Source organism: Stenella coeruleoalba, assembly GCF_951394435.1.
Source record: "Stenella coeruleoalba genome assembly, chromosome: 19".
Taxonomy (NCBI): Eukaryota; Metazoa; Chordata; class Mammalia; order Artiodactyla; family Delphinidae; genus Stenella; species Stenella coeruleoalba.
The window spans coordinates 14,250,894-14,264,944 of record NC_137165.1 but is presented as its reverse complement, the minus strand read 5'-3'; the positions used below and the strand labels follow the sequence as shown (position 1 = coordinate 14,264,944).

General features: G+C 43.1%; 1 protein-coding gene across 3 annotated transcripts in view; it reads left to right on the top strand.

The window, feature by feature from the left end:
- Positions 1–312: 312 nt before the first annotated feature.
- Positions 313–14,051, top strand: part of VPS53 (VPS53 subunit of GARP complex) — a 127,312-nt gene continuing 113,573 nt past the window's right edge. For all 3 annotated transcript variants that reach the window (XR_013825035.1, XM_079904523.1, XM_079904522.1), the window contains exons 1-4: positions 313–436; positions 2,379–2,459; positions 5,570–5,619; positions 10,116–10,182. Coding sequence is in view for 2 of the 3 variants with exons in the window: in XM_079904523.1 (XP_079760649.1) it covers positions 350–436; positions 2,379–2,459; positions 5,570–5,619; positions 10,116–10,182 (285 nt within the window). In the remaining variant the exon portion in view is untranslated. The remainder of the gene's footprint in view (positions 437–2,378; positions 2,460–5,569; positions 5,620–10,115; positions 10,183–14,051) is intronic.

Here is a 14,051-nt window from a genome sequence, read left to right as displayed (position 1 = left end):
CCAGCGCCAGGGCCCAAGTGGGGAGGGCGCCTTCGGCGAGGTGAAGCGGGTCCCCACCATCTTAAGGAGGGGTGAGGGCAGGTGGGGGCCGCCGGACTACAGGGTTGCCCAGGGAGACTCCGGGAGGTGACAGGAACACCTCCTCCTTGGGACCAGAGGTCAGTCCTCCGCTATCCCAGAATGCCCCGGATCCCGGAAGTGCCTGGCTTCCCGGAAGTGCCCGACTGGGTGACAGAGCCCAGGCTGTCTGGAGCGCTGCCGCCGGAGGGTTGCTATTCTGGGGCGTGGGTGGCTGCAGGACGTGCGGCTCGGGGTAGGGGTGGGCGCCGGGAGGGAGCTGGGCGGCAGGATGATGGAGGAGGAGGAACTGGAGTTCGTGGAGGAGCTGGAAGCCGTGCTGCAGCTCACGCCCGACGTGCAGCTAGCCATCGAGCAGGTGAGCGTTCCGCCCCTCGACGGGAGGAGAGTGTGGAGGCTGGGGCAGCTCTGGGGGTGGGACATGGGGTAGGACGCCGGGGAAGCGGTCTTCGTGGGAGACGTGGGAGCTAGGCGCAGAAGGGCAAGGAAAGGTTTTGGTGGGAGGTGGTGGTGGGAAGGGGTTTCTGAATCTAGAGGAGGGAGAGAATCTTTTCTAGGCCTTGATTGTCTTTGGAGGGTGGGGCGTCCTGGTGGGTTTGGGTAAAGGAGCTGTGTCTCTTGAAAGGATGCACCTAGAAAAAGGGACCTCATAGGTAGCAACCTCAGGTTTTGGGGGTTGCGGGGCTGTTCATTCATTTATCAGGCTGGTGTCGCAGTGTTCCGGATTCTCCATCTAGCCCCTTGTGAGTGACGCGGAATTGAGGGGAGGAGGTAACCTCTATTTTTGAAGCATATCGCAAAGCAGAGGGGCAAAGGTTAAAAGCAAAAAACAAAAAACCCTTTACCATACTTAGTTGAGAATTCCTGCTGTTGATTAATTTGGGTTAGGTTGAAGAATATTCCCAGGTGGCTTCTCTTCCCTGCAGGAATTCTTTAGGTGACTAAATTCTCTTTTCAAGCGTATGGAGTTTTTAAGAGTGATGATATTAGAAATAGCAATTTAGACCCTTGTACAGGGTATCGCTCCTGATGAAGGGAGAAAAATCTCCCTTAAAGAAGTTGGTGTAGGGGATTTAGGAAAAGGAGTGGTGAGCCATACTTAATGACCACTGGGAAGTTTTTTGAAGTTAAACATTACTACTTCTATTACTGATAGTTAATATTTATTGACCATTAATACTTACTATGCGTCTGCCAGTGTACTAAGTTATTTGTTTGTATTGTCCCATTTATAGATTTTTAGGTGTGTTTTCCTTGGAGTGGTTGGATTACTCATTCACAGCACATTTGGCAGATCCTGAGGATGCCAGGCCATTAGGCAAAAGTTTTGGTGTTCAAGTCACACTGCTTTCCACCCACCTCCATCTGCCAGAAAGAGACATATGTTTCTTTTTTCGTTTGTTTTTTGTTTGTTTGTTTGGCCTTGCCTCAGGGCTTGTGGGATCTTAGTTCCCCTACCAGGGATTGAACCTGGGCTGCCCGCAGTGAGAGCACGAGTCCTAACCACTGGACTGCCAGGGAATTCCCAGAGACATACATTTCATTCCCTTTGGACCTAGTGGGCTCCAATAGAAGAAACAAGTAATGCAATCAGTTATCGTTTGACAAGGGTTTTAGAAGAGCACAGTTTTATCCTATTTCTTGGTAAGATTGAATTCTAGCACAGGTTTCTCCAATAAGCAGACCTCAAAAAAGAATTTGCTTCCCAGAATAACTGCCTTGAGCTGGTGAAATCTAGTACCCAGGGGATCACTTAACTGCTTTGCAACCCACCTTGATACATGTTCTTCAAATTGCAACATCTGAAGGGAGTTAGCTATATTTCTCAGAAGGCGGCTTGCTTTCTTCTGTAAAAGAGATGGACAGTTCCTAAATGTCAGCTCTCCACTTCCTGACGCTGAGTATAATAATCGCTTTGATGCATAGTGAATTCTACTGCTGAGACATCACTGAGACATTCAATAATAAGTCTGTTATCAAGATTCCCTTAATACAACCATGTCATCCGCTGGCTTAATCTGATAGTGTACAATGCCCACTTATTTTACCTTGTCCTTGGATTTCGTGGATATCTGGAACTTTTCACTGTTGCACATTCTGTTAGTTTTACTAAGATGTGAAAATTACAGATTTACTTTACTAGATATTTTATTGCGCGTCTGTTGTTGTTAAGCCTCGTAAAATGAAAAAAAGCTATGGTCTTTGCCTTCCAAAAACTTACCAACCAATAGGGAGGAAAGAAATAATACATAAAGCAAGGCAGAAAGATAGGTGATTTTTAATTCTCTATCTTTATGTAGGTATTTCCAAGCCAGGATCCTCTAGATCGAGCAGATTTCAATGCTGTGGAGTATATCAACACCCTGTTCCCAACAGAGCAAGTAAGTATAGAGTTTTCTTCTTGCAGTGGCTTCTGGCTCATCCTGAATATTAATGATGTATTATGTGTTATACTACATAATCTAAGGGACCTTGATAAGCAAGTGAGAGTTAAATTCAAGTTAGACTCCGTTGTAACCAGCTTTTTTTGGGGGGGGAGGGTTAGCTAATACCAAATACTGTTGTTGTGTTAGTGTGGAATTCTCTGTACAGTGAGCATATTATTAGAAATCGTACCCTTAGGTTGAAAGCGTCTGTCCTGTTGCCCCCCAACCCCCAGTTTTCTGTAGTAAATTGGGAAGTAGACAGGATTTTTCTAATGTAATAGGGGAAAAATGGGAATGAGGTAGGCAGGATAAGCCTGGAGTTAGAAAGCTACTTTTATTCCTATTTCAAGATGTAAATTTCAGAACTTTGATTTCTAGCCCAGCAGACTGTGGGTGGTGTTGGCCCCTTTTTCCTGTACTGGGAGTAAGGAGGAAGAGCCAGTTTTAGTGGTAAGGAAGGTAGAATTAGGGTGTAAAGGTGAGCTCAGTTTTGAACATATTTGGGCCATCCAGGTAGAAATACATAGTTGGATATTTGAGTCTGGAGCCCATCATTGCCATAACTGTTAATATTTTGGCATATATCCTTCCAAACTTTTTCTGATGGACATGCTGATTTTTAAAATAAATTTGGAAAAAATGGTATCATACTGTGTGATTGTCTTTTCTGAGATTTCACAGATAGCCTTTAGAACTCATCTTTTTCTTTTTTGGCTGCACCATGTACAGCTTGCAGGATCTTAGTCCCCGGCCAGGGATTGAACGGGGGCCCTTGGCAGTGAAAGCGCCAAGTCCTAACCACTGGACCGCCAGGGGCTTCCTAAGAGCTCATCATTTTCTATGAAATATGAATTCTAGCAATTAGCTGGAGATAGAAATTTGGAAGCAATGGTATAAAGATAGCAGTTTTAGCCACAAAAAGATTTAATTTACCCCAGCCTATCAAGACAGCTAACTCACCACAACAAATTGTTAGATTTGAAAATTATGTATATAGGGAACCACCAGGTTCTCCCTTCTTCCTGATAAGTTTTTATGGGTTTTTGTTTTTAAACTACTGAAGGTAGCATAAGACATTTGTTGTTCCACAGATTCAGTTATATGTCTTATCTAATTATGTCCCGACATCCATGGTGATGTATAGTGAAGTTTCTCAGGTAATTCAGGAAATTTATGACACAGGGGTACCTTTATTTCCCCAACCCCAGATTTATACCATTTTCCAACCCAGATTCTCATGGACCTTAATTAAAAGGTAATAGAAAGTAAGGGCATGATTTATAATTTCTTTCAACTATTGCTAAATCTTGGGCAAAATCCATCTATATACCTCATGGACATTGCAGTAGTTGCATTGTAGCTGTGGCACAGGGGCTTAGTTGCTCCGTGGCATGTGGGATCTTCCCGGACTGGGGCACGAACCCGTGTCCCCTGCATCGGCAGGCGGACTCTCAACCGCTGCACCACCAGGGAAGCCCTTGTTCATTTATTTTGTTTATTTGTTTGTTTATTTGTTTTCTATATTTCACATATGAGTGAAATCATACAGTATTTGTGCTTCTCCGTCTGATTTATTTCACTTGATACCCTCAAGGTCCATCCATCTTGTCGTAAATGGCAAGGTTTCATCTTGTTTTATGTGTGACCTGGTTCTCTTATCAGACCTGTGCCTGGAAGGCTCCTGCCTCTTCCTGCCAGCACAGGTTGCCGGTAGCAATTTATGAGCACAATTCCTGCATCACCCCCAATTCCTTCTGAGGTAAAATATCTATCGGGAGAGAGGGAAAGAGGACTTACAAAACTATATTTTGAAAACTTCAGTTAAAATGGTGCTATAAAATTGTACCATCTCTATTCCATTAGGGGGCACCCTTTCCTCATGTTTTCAGCTCACTAAATTGGTACTAGTCCATTTGTTTTTATTGTCATTGTCTTAAAAATAGAAATAACTGTATTATAATTGCAGTAGCAGTGCATTGTCAATATAGAGCAATTAGAAAATACTCATAGGCAAAAAGAAGAAAAACTTAAAATCCCTCTTCTTCATAGATTACAACTACTGCTACTGATTTCATAGGTTACAGCTACTAATATAGACTCAAAGTAATAGTGTTTATCCTTCCAGGCCTTTTTCTAATGGACCTAGACACGAAATAAAAAACAGAGGTATTTATTTATTGACGTTTAACATAATGTGGAGGAGTATACAGATCCTAAATGTACAACTTGATGAATTTTCACCAAATGAGTAAAGCCAGGTAACCACCACCCAGACCAAGAAATAAAACATTAATAAAGTAGCCCCTTCTTGCCTCTCCCAGTCACTGCCTCCCCCAGAGTTAACCACTATCCTGACTTCTAATGCAGGAGAATAGTTTCACTCACTTTGGAAATACTATAAATGCAATCATACAGTATATGCTCTTGTGTCTGGTTTGTGTGTATGTGTGTGTGTGTGCACGCAACATCATGTTAGTAAGGTTCATCCATGTTGTTGTCTGTTGTAATCATTCATTCATTTTTGTTGCTATGAGGATTTTGTTGTACGAGTTTGTCACGATCCTATATACCAGGGGTCAGGAAATTTCCTGTAAAGGTCTAGATAGCAATTTTAGGCTTTATGGATTATTCAGTCTCTGTTGCAGCTACTCAATTCTGTCTTTGTAGCTCAAAGGCAGCTGTCGATAATATGTAAATGAATGGACATGGCTGTTTTCCAATAAACTTTATTTATGAAAAATAGATTCCAGGCTGAATTTTGCAGTTGTTGCCAACTACCGCTATACTTCCTCTGCCCTCCCACCCCGGCTGCATTGCAAGGCTTGTGGGATCTTAGTTCCCCGACCAGGGATTGAACCCATGCCCCTGCTGTGGAAGCGTGGAGTCCTAACCACTGGACCGCCAGGGAATTCCCTATATATATATTTTTTAAGTGAAAATTGTATCATACCATATGATTAGTTTCTTTGAGATGTCATAAATAGCCATTATAGTTCATCATTTCTCTGGAAAGAGGAATTCCAGGAAGTGAAATAATAGCTGGCACCTTTCCTTCTTTATTGTAGTCTCTGGCAAACATCGATGAAGTTGTGAACAAAATTAGACTGAAAATAAGGTAAGTAACACCATGTGATTATTAATAATTAATGAAAGTATGCTGTTCATTTAGTTAATCACATTCTGGATCACACTTATCTGTAAGAACACTAAAATCTCAAGTTTGCTGTAGATGGTAATCTTTTTAAAAATAGTATTTTTTTCTGGGTTTCCATATGAGCCTTGTGGCAAAAAACTTGATTCTTTGATCAGTCTTCAATTATTTATTTTAAAAAAAGGAAGGGGCTTCCCTGGTGGCGCAGTGGTTGAGAGTCCGCCTGCCGATGCAGGGGACACGGGTTCATGCCCCGGTCCGGGAGGATCCCACGTGCCGCGGAGCGGCTGGGCCCGTGAGCCATGGCCGCTGGGCCTGTGCGTCCGGAGCCTGTGCCCCGCAGCGGGAGAGGCCGCGACAGTGAGAGGCCCGCGTACCGCAGAAAAAAGAAAAAAAAAAAAAAGAAAAGAAAAAAAAAAAAAGGAAGGAATCTGTAACAGGCTGTTCAAAACAGTTGATTATAAAAGGAGACAAAAGCATTTCTGCTACATTTTTAGTGGCTTTATTTCCCTAGCAGATTTACCCTTTTTTTTTTTTTTTTTTTGTATTCCCAAGGCTTAGATATGAAGCTGGGTTTATATATCCCTTGGCCATGTATCAGCTAACAATGTGGTCAGATCTGCTGGTTGGTGTGGGTGGTGTCCCAGGACTAAACATTGTGATTAATCTAGGATGTCTAGGGTGGTCATCAGATGTCCTTTCTGCCAAATAGCCTTATTCTGGTTTATCCATGTCTGAATTTCCAGTTTTGACACATGGTAGATACTCAAAGTTTGTTTGTTGTAATTATTATTGTAATGGTTGATGTTATTACTTTAAATATAGTTTTTTTGTTGTTGTTTTTAACTTGTGATGAGGAGAAGCCTTCATTTTGAATCCAGGAGATGATTTTTTTTTCCCTGACAACCTTTGGGTTTTTAGGTGAAGACCTCTACTGTTAATATTTTGTTCAGTTGGGTGCCTTAAAAAGTACAAAGAAGGGACTTCCCTGTTGGCGCAGTGGTTAAGAATCTGCCTGCCAATGCAGGGGACACAGGTTTGAGCCCTGGTCCGGGAAGATCCCACATGCTGCAGAGCAACTAAGCCCGTGCGCCACAACTACTGAGCCCATGTGCAACAACTACTGAGCCCGTGCGCCACAACTACCGAAGCCTGTGTGCCTAGAGCCTGTGCTCCGCAACGAGAGAAGCCACCACACTGAGAAGCCCACGCACCACAACGGAGAGTAGCCCCTGCTTGTCGCAACTAGAGAAAGCCTGCGCACAGCAATGAAGACCCTATGCAGCCAAAAATAAATAAATACAAAGAAGCCTGTTGATTGTTTCGGTGGACTTTAGCTGTAACAGCGGTAGTAGAGACCACTAAGTTTTATACGGTTTGCACAGAAAATGAAAATTCCCCCATGATCCAAAATCACTTGCGAGAGGCTTCCCTTGCTGTCCAGTGGTTAAGACTCCGTGCTTCCCAACCTAAGTGTCCATCAACAGATGAATGTGGATAAAGAAGATGTGGCACATATATACAATGGAATATTACTCAGCCATAAAAAGAAACGAAATTGAGTTATTTGTAGTGAGGTGGTTGGACCTAGGGTCTGTCATACAGAGTGAAGTAAGTCAGAAAGAGAAAAACGAATACTGTATGCTAACACATATATATGGAATCTAAAAAAAAAAAAAAGGTTCTGAAGAACCTAGGGGCAGGACAGGAATAAAGACGCAGATGTAGAGAATGGACTTGAGGACATGGGGACGGGGAAGGATAAGCTGGGACAAAGTGAGAGAGTGGCATGGACTTATATATACCACCAAATGTAAAACAGATAGCTAGTGGGAAGCAGCCGCATAGCACAGGGAGATCAGCTCTGTGCTTTTTGACCACCTAGAGGGGTGGGATAGGGAGGGTGGGAGGGAGACGCAAGAGGGAGGAGATATGGGGATATATGTATATGTATAGCTGATTCACTTTGTTATATAGCAGAAACTAACACACCATTGTAAAGCAATTATACTCCAATAAAGATGTTAAAAAAAAAAAGACTCCATGCTTCCAATGCAGGGGTTGCGGGTTCGATCCTTAGTTGGGGAACTAAGATTCCACATGCTGCGCGGCACGGCGTGGCCAAAAAAATCCCAAAACAACAACAAAAATGAAAATCACTTGCAAGCCAGTTATTTTCAGCTTTCTCTCACCATACCTTTAACGGTTCTTCAAATGAAAAAGGACATAAATGACATAAACTGACATAAAATTCTCTGGTTGAGATGCCATTAAATGGCCCCTGTTAAGCTGCAGGAGAAAGAGGAAGTGGGGGCCACAGATCCGCCTCCTGCAGATCAGGGCCCAGGTGGCGAGGCATGGATTTCATATAGCACTTGCTCCTCATCCCTTTTAAGGTTCCTAGGATGTTACTGAGGAAGGATTTTGTGCGGGCTACTTTGAATTCTCTGGCTTGTTCCCATAAAGTTTCAGCAACTTTGTCATTTCTGGTTTACTCCATGACAAATACTAAAAGTTACGTTGGCTTTGAATGTAAAGCCTTTTGAATGGCTCTGAACATTAAGTGAAAATAGCCTTTTAAAAAATAACAAAGGTGACTCATCAGTCTGTGCTGGGCTTGGCTTCTACACTACTGTTGCTGCTCCCTCACTGAGGTCCAAGTCCTCACTCTTCCTCCTGTCATCAGACATCTTTGTTTTTTCTTCTGAATAAGTAGTGCAATCTGCAAACATTGATGGGTATGTTAATTAATTTAAAAAATTAATTAATTAATTTAGTTTTGGCTGAGTTGGGTCTTCATTGCTGCACACGGGCTTTCTCTAGTTGCAGCGAGCAGGAGCTACTCTTCGTTGCGGTGCGCGGGCTTCTCATTGCTGTGGCTTCTCTTGTTGCAGAGCACGGGCTCTAGGTGCGTGGGCTTCATTAGTTGTGGCACGCGGGCTCAGTAGTTGTGGCTCGTGGGCTCTAGAGCACAGGCTCACTAATTGTGGTGCATGGGCTTAGTTGCTCTGCGGCATGTGGGATCTTCCCGGACCAGGGATGAAATCCATGTCCCCTGCATTGGCAGGCGGATTCTTAACCACTGTGCCACCAGGGAATCCCAGCTTTTTTTCTTTTGGTCAACCTGGAATCGAGATTTTTTTTTGAATTTTTGAATTTTATTTATTTTTTTATACAGCAGGTTCTTATTAGTCATCCATTTTATACACATCAGTGTATACATGTCAATCCCAATCTCCCAATTCATCACACCACCACCCCCGCCACTTTCCCCACTTGGTGTCCATATGTTTGTTCTCTACATCTGTGTCTCAATTTCTGCCCTGCAAACTGGTTCATCTGTACCATTTTTCTAGGTTCCACATATATGCGTTAATATAGGATATTTGTTTTTCTCTTTCTGACTTACTTCACTCTGTATGACAGTCTCTAGATCCATCCACGTCTCTACAAGTGACCCAATTTCGTTCCTTTTTATGGCTGAGTAATATTCCGTTGTATATATGTACCACATCTTCTTTATCCATTCGTCTGTCGATGGGCATTTAGGTTGCTTCCATGACCTGGCTATTGTAAATAGTGCTGCAGTGAACATTGGGGTGCATGTGTCTTTTTTTTTTTTTTTTTTTTTTTAATTAATTAATTTATTTATTTAAATTTGGCTGTGTTGGGTCTTCGTTTTTGTGCGAGGGCTTTCTCCAGTTGCGGCGAGCGGGGGCCACTCTTCATCGCGGTGCGCGGGCTTCTCACTATTGCGGCCTGTCGTTGCAGAGCGCAGGCTCCAGACGCGCAGGCTCAGTAGTTGTGGCTCACGGGCCCAGTTGCTCCGTGGCATGTGGGATCCTCCCAGACCAGGGCTTGAACCCGTGTCCCCTGCATCGGCAGGCAGACTCTCAACCACTGTGCCACCAGGGAAGCCCGCATGTGTCTTTTTGAATTATGGTTTTCTCAGGGTATATGCCCAGTAGTGGGATTGCTGGGTCATATGGTAATTCTATTTTTAGTTTTTTAAGGAACCTCCATACTGTTCTCCATAGTGGCTGTATCAATTTACCTTCCCACCAGCAGTGCAAGAGGGTTCCCTTTTCTCCACACCCTCTCCAGCATTTGTTTGTAGATTTTCTGACGATGCCCATTCTAACTGGTGTGAGGTGATACCTCATTGTAGTTTTGATTTGCATTTCTCTAATAATTACTGATGTCTAGCAGCTTTTCATGTGCTTCTTGGCCATCTGTATATCTTCTTTGGAGAAATGTCTATTTAGGTCTTCAGCCCATTTTTGGATTGGATTGTTTGTTTTTTTAATATTGAGCTACATAAGCTGTTTATATATTTTGAAGATTAATCCTTTGTTCATTGATTCGTTTGCAAATATTTTCTCCCGTTTTGAGGGTTGTCTTTTCGTCTTGAAGGAATCGAGATATTTTAATGATTTGTATCCTTTAACTTTTTTTGCTAGGAGACTGGATGACAGCATTCGAACTGTTGTAAGAGGTCAAACAAATGTGGGGCAGGATGGCCGGCAAGTAAGTAACTTATTCCTTCGTATTAAGTATATCCCGATTTCTTCAGGACCCCACAACCAAGTGACCAAAATATTGATCTGCCTGCTTACAGAGTACTTCCTTAACTGATCTGCCCCATACACAGCAGGAAACTTGCATGACTTGTCCCACTAGTAGCAGGGGGAGGCTGCCCAGACCAGCCATGAGCTGTCACTCAGCATCCCTTGGACCAGAAGCATATATTGTAGCACAGCTCACCCAGGTCCAGGGTTAAATGCACTCTGAAATGAGAAAACAGAAGTTTCCTTGGCTTTCTCCTTAATGTCAGACGTCTCTGAGCCCTCCTTTATTTTGTGTACTGTGGCCCAACAAGTTTGCTGCATTTATCTATCTGCTAAGTTGTTGGGATTTTGATATTAGTTTTTTAAAAAATATATTTATTTATTTAGGCTGCTCTGGGTCTTAGTTGCGGCATGCAAACTCTTAGTTGTGGTACGCATGCGGGATCTAGTTCCCTGACCAGGGATTGAACCCGGGCCCCCTGCATTGGGAGCACGAGTGTTACCCACTGGACCACCAGGGAAGTCCCTCATATTACTTTTGTTGCTGCAAAAGGTAGCAGTAACCTGTGTGTCAAAAGACATTATCAACAGAGTAAAAAGTCAACCTATAGAATGGGAGAGAATATTTGCCAATCATATATCTGATGAGGGATTAATATCCAGAATATTTAGAGAACTCCTAATATTCAACAACAAGAAAGCAAACAACCTGATTAAAAACTGGGCAAAGGACTTGAATAGACATTTCTCCAAAGAAGATAATATGAATGGCCAATGAGCCCACGAAAAGGTGCTCAGTATCACTAATCATTAGGAAAAATGCAAATCAAAAGTACAGTGAGGGCTTCCCTGGTGGCACAGTGGTTGAGAGTCCGCCTGCCAATGCAGGGGATGCAGGTTCATGCCCCGGTCCGGGAAGATCCCACATGCCGTGGAGCGGCTGGGCCCGTGAGCCATGGCCGCTGAGCCTGCGCGTCTGGAGCCTGTGCTCCACTATGGGAGAGGCCACAACAGTGAGAGACCCGCGTACCGCCAAAAAAAAAAAAAAAAAAAAAAAGTACAGTGAGAATGGGACTTCCCTGGTGGTGCAGTGGTTAAGAATCCGCCTGCCAGACCTACTAGAGAATGGACTTGAGGATATGAGGAGGGGGAAGGGTAAGCTGGGATGAAGTGAGAGAGTGGCATGTGACATATATACACTACCAAACGTAAAATAGATAGCTAGTGGGAAGCAGCTGCATAGCACAGGGAGATCAGCTCGGTGCTTTGTGACCACCTAGAGGGGTGGGATAGGGAGGGTGGGAGGGAGGGAGATGCAAGAGGGAAGAGATATGGGAACATATGTATATGTGTAACTGATTCACTTTGTTATAAAGCAGAAACTAACACACCATTGTAAAGCAATTATACTCCAATAAAGATGTAAAAAATAAATAAAAGAAAAAGAATCCGCCTGCCAATACAGGGGACACAGGTTCAAGCCCTGGTCTGGGAAGATCCCACATGCCGCGGAGCAACTAAGCCCATGCGCCACAACTACTGAGCCTGTGCTCTAGAGCCCGCGAGCCACAACTGCTGAAGCCCAGGTGTCTAGAGCCTGTTCTCCACAACAAGAGAAGCCACCGCAAGGAGAAGCCCACGCACCGCAACGAAGAGTAGCCCCCGCTTACCGTGACTAGAGAAAGCCTGCGCACAGCAACGAAGATCCAACAGAGCCAAAAATTAATAAATAAATAAAGTGTTTCTCTTGGAAAAAAACACAGCATTTATTAAAAAAAATGTACAATGAGATACCACCTCACACCCATTAGGATGACTACTATCAAAAAACCAGAAAACAACAGGTGTTGGCAAAGGTGAAGAAATTGAAATGCTTGTGCACTGCTGGTGGAAATGTAAAATGGTGGAGTTGCTGTGTAAAACAATACAGTGGTTCCTCAAAAAATTAAAATGAATTATCATATGATCCAGCAGTTCTACTTCTGAGTATATGCTCAAGAGAATTGGAAGCAGGGTCCTGGAGAGATACCTGTTACCCCCATGTTCATAGCAGCATTATTCACAATAGCTTAAACATGGAAGCGACCCAGGTGTCCATTGGCAGATGAATGGATAAGCAGAATATGGTCTGTACATAATTGGAATATTATTCAGCCTTAAAAAGGAAAGAAATTCTAAAAAAAAAAAGGGGGGGTACTTCCCTGGTGGTCCAGTGGTTGAGACTCTGAGCTCCCAATTCAGGGGGCCCAGGTTTGATCCCTGGTCGGGGAACTAGATCCCGCATGCTGCAACTAAGAGCCCACATGCTGCAACTAAAGATCCCGCATGCCGCAACTGAGGATCCTGCATGCAGCAATGAAGATCCCATGTGCTGCAACTAAGACCTGACACAGCCAAATAAATAAATAAATATTTTTTTTTAAAAAAAAGAAAGAAATTCTGGCATCTGCTATAGCATGGATGAACCTTGAGGACATTATGCTAAATGAAATAAGCCAGTCACAAAAAGACAAATAGCGGATGATTCCACTTATATGAGGTACTTAAGAGTAGTGAAAATCATAAAGACAGAATGTATAATGGTAGTTGCCAGGGGCTGGGGGAGAACGGGGAGTTAGTGTTTAATACATGTAGAGTTTCCGTTTTACAGGATGAATTATGGGGATAGATAGTGGTGATGGTTGCACAACAGGTCAATGAAACTGTACAATAAAAAATGGCTAAGATAGTAAATTTTATGTTATGTGTATTTTACCTCAATAAAATTTTTTTGAAATCAAGATGGAAATAAAGTTGATATATTGCAAAAAAAAAAAAAAAGAGAGAGAGAGATAGTAGTAACCTGACACAGCTATAATTCCTCATACCTAGTTTTGTTGCCTAGCAGATAACTGTCGATTCATTTCAAAGTTTTATAGTTCTTTTTGGATCTAGCTAAGGAGGGCTGTTGGAAGGGGATGCAGGGGAGAAGCATTGTACGGGGAAGAGGTATTCTTCAGTGACTGGGGGGCCAGATGTTATCTGTTAACCATTTTTCCTTTTCATCTGGATTCTAGTCTTCTGCTTAGACGTCCTATTTCAGAATTGCTGTCGTAACAGAAGTGCTGATCGTGCCCTGTCTAGTCTTCTCTTACAGTGTCCGGCCTGCTCTCTTCAACAGTAATTCAGTTAGGTCGGCTGTGTGCGCCTCTCAATTCTGTTATTTGTCCTGTTTTGACATTATTTAGTATATAGCCAATTTTTTTAAATGTTCATTATGCTGCCCAGATTTTATGGGGGTAGCGTGTAGTCCTATGATCTCTCATATTCCGGTTTCCTCTAGTAGCTCACAGGTGTTATATAAGTCTTTTTCCTTTTCTCTTATATGTTTAGTTTTATCCGCTTCTCTATTTTTCCTACATTTTGTGACTTTCTTTTTCCTCTTACTCGTCATCTTCCGTTGGCCTGTTTGTAAGTAGTCTACCTTGTAGTCATCGTCAATATTTGTGTGTAGACATTTTAGTTTCCCGCAACTGATCCTATTTCCTGGCCTTGCTTGGTTCTTAGTCCTTATTGCTTTGTTTTTTGCTTATTTAGGTCTCTCCCATGAAGTGTCACCTCTCTGGCAGGTGAGGCCTGTGTAAATAGGGCCCTTAGACGTAACAAAGAGTAACAGGGTAGCCGGCCAACACTGTAGCCTCATTCTGCTCTTTCACTTTCCGACATACGTCTGGTCATGTCATCTACACAGCCCACAAACCCCTGTGGGCTCTCTACCAACTTCAATCCAAGTTCCTTTGCATGGCATTGAAGGCCTCAATCTACCTTTCCAGTTTTGTCTCCTGCTGT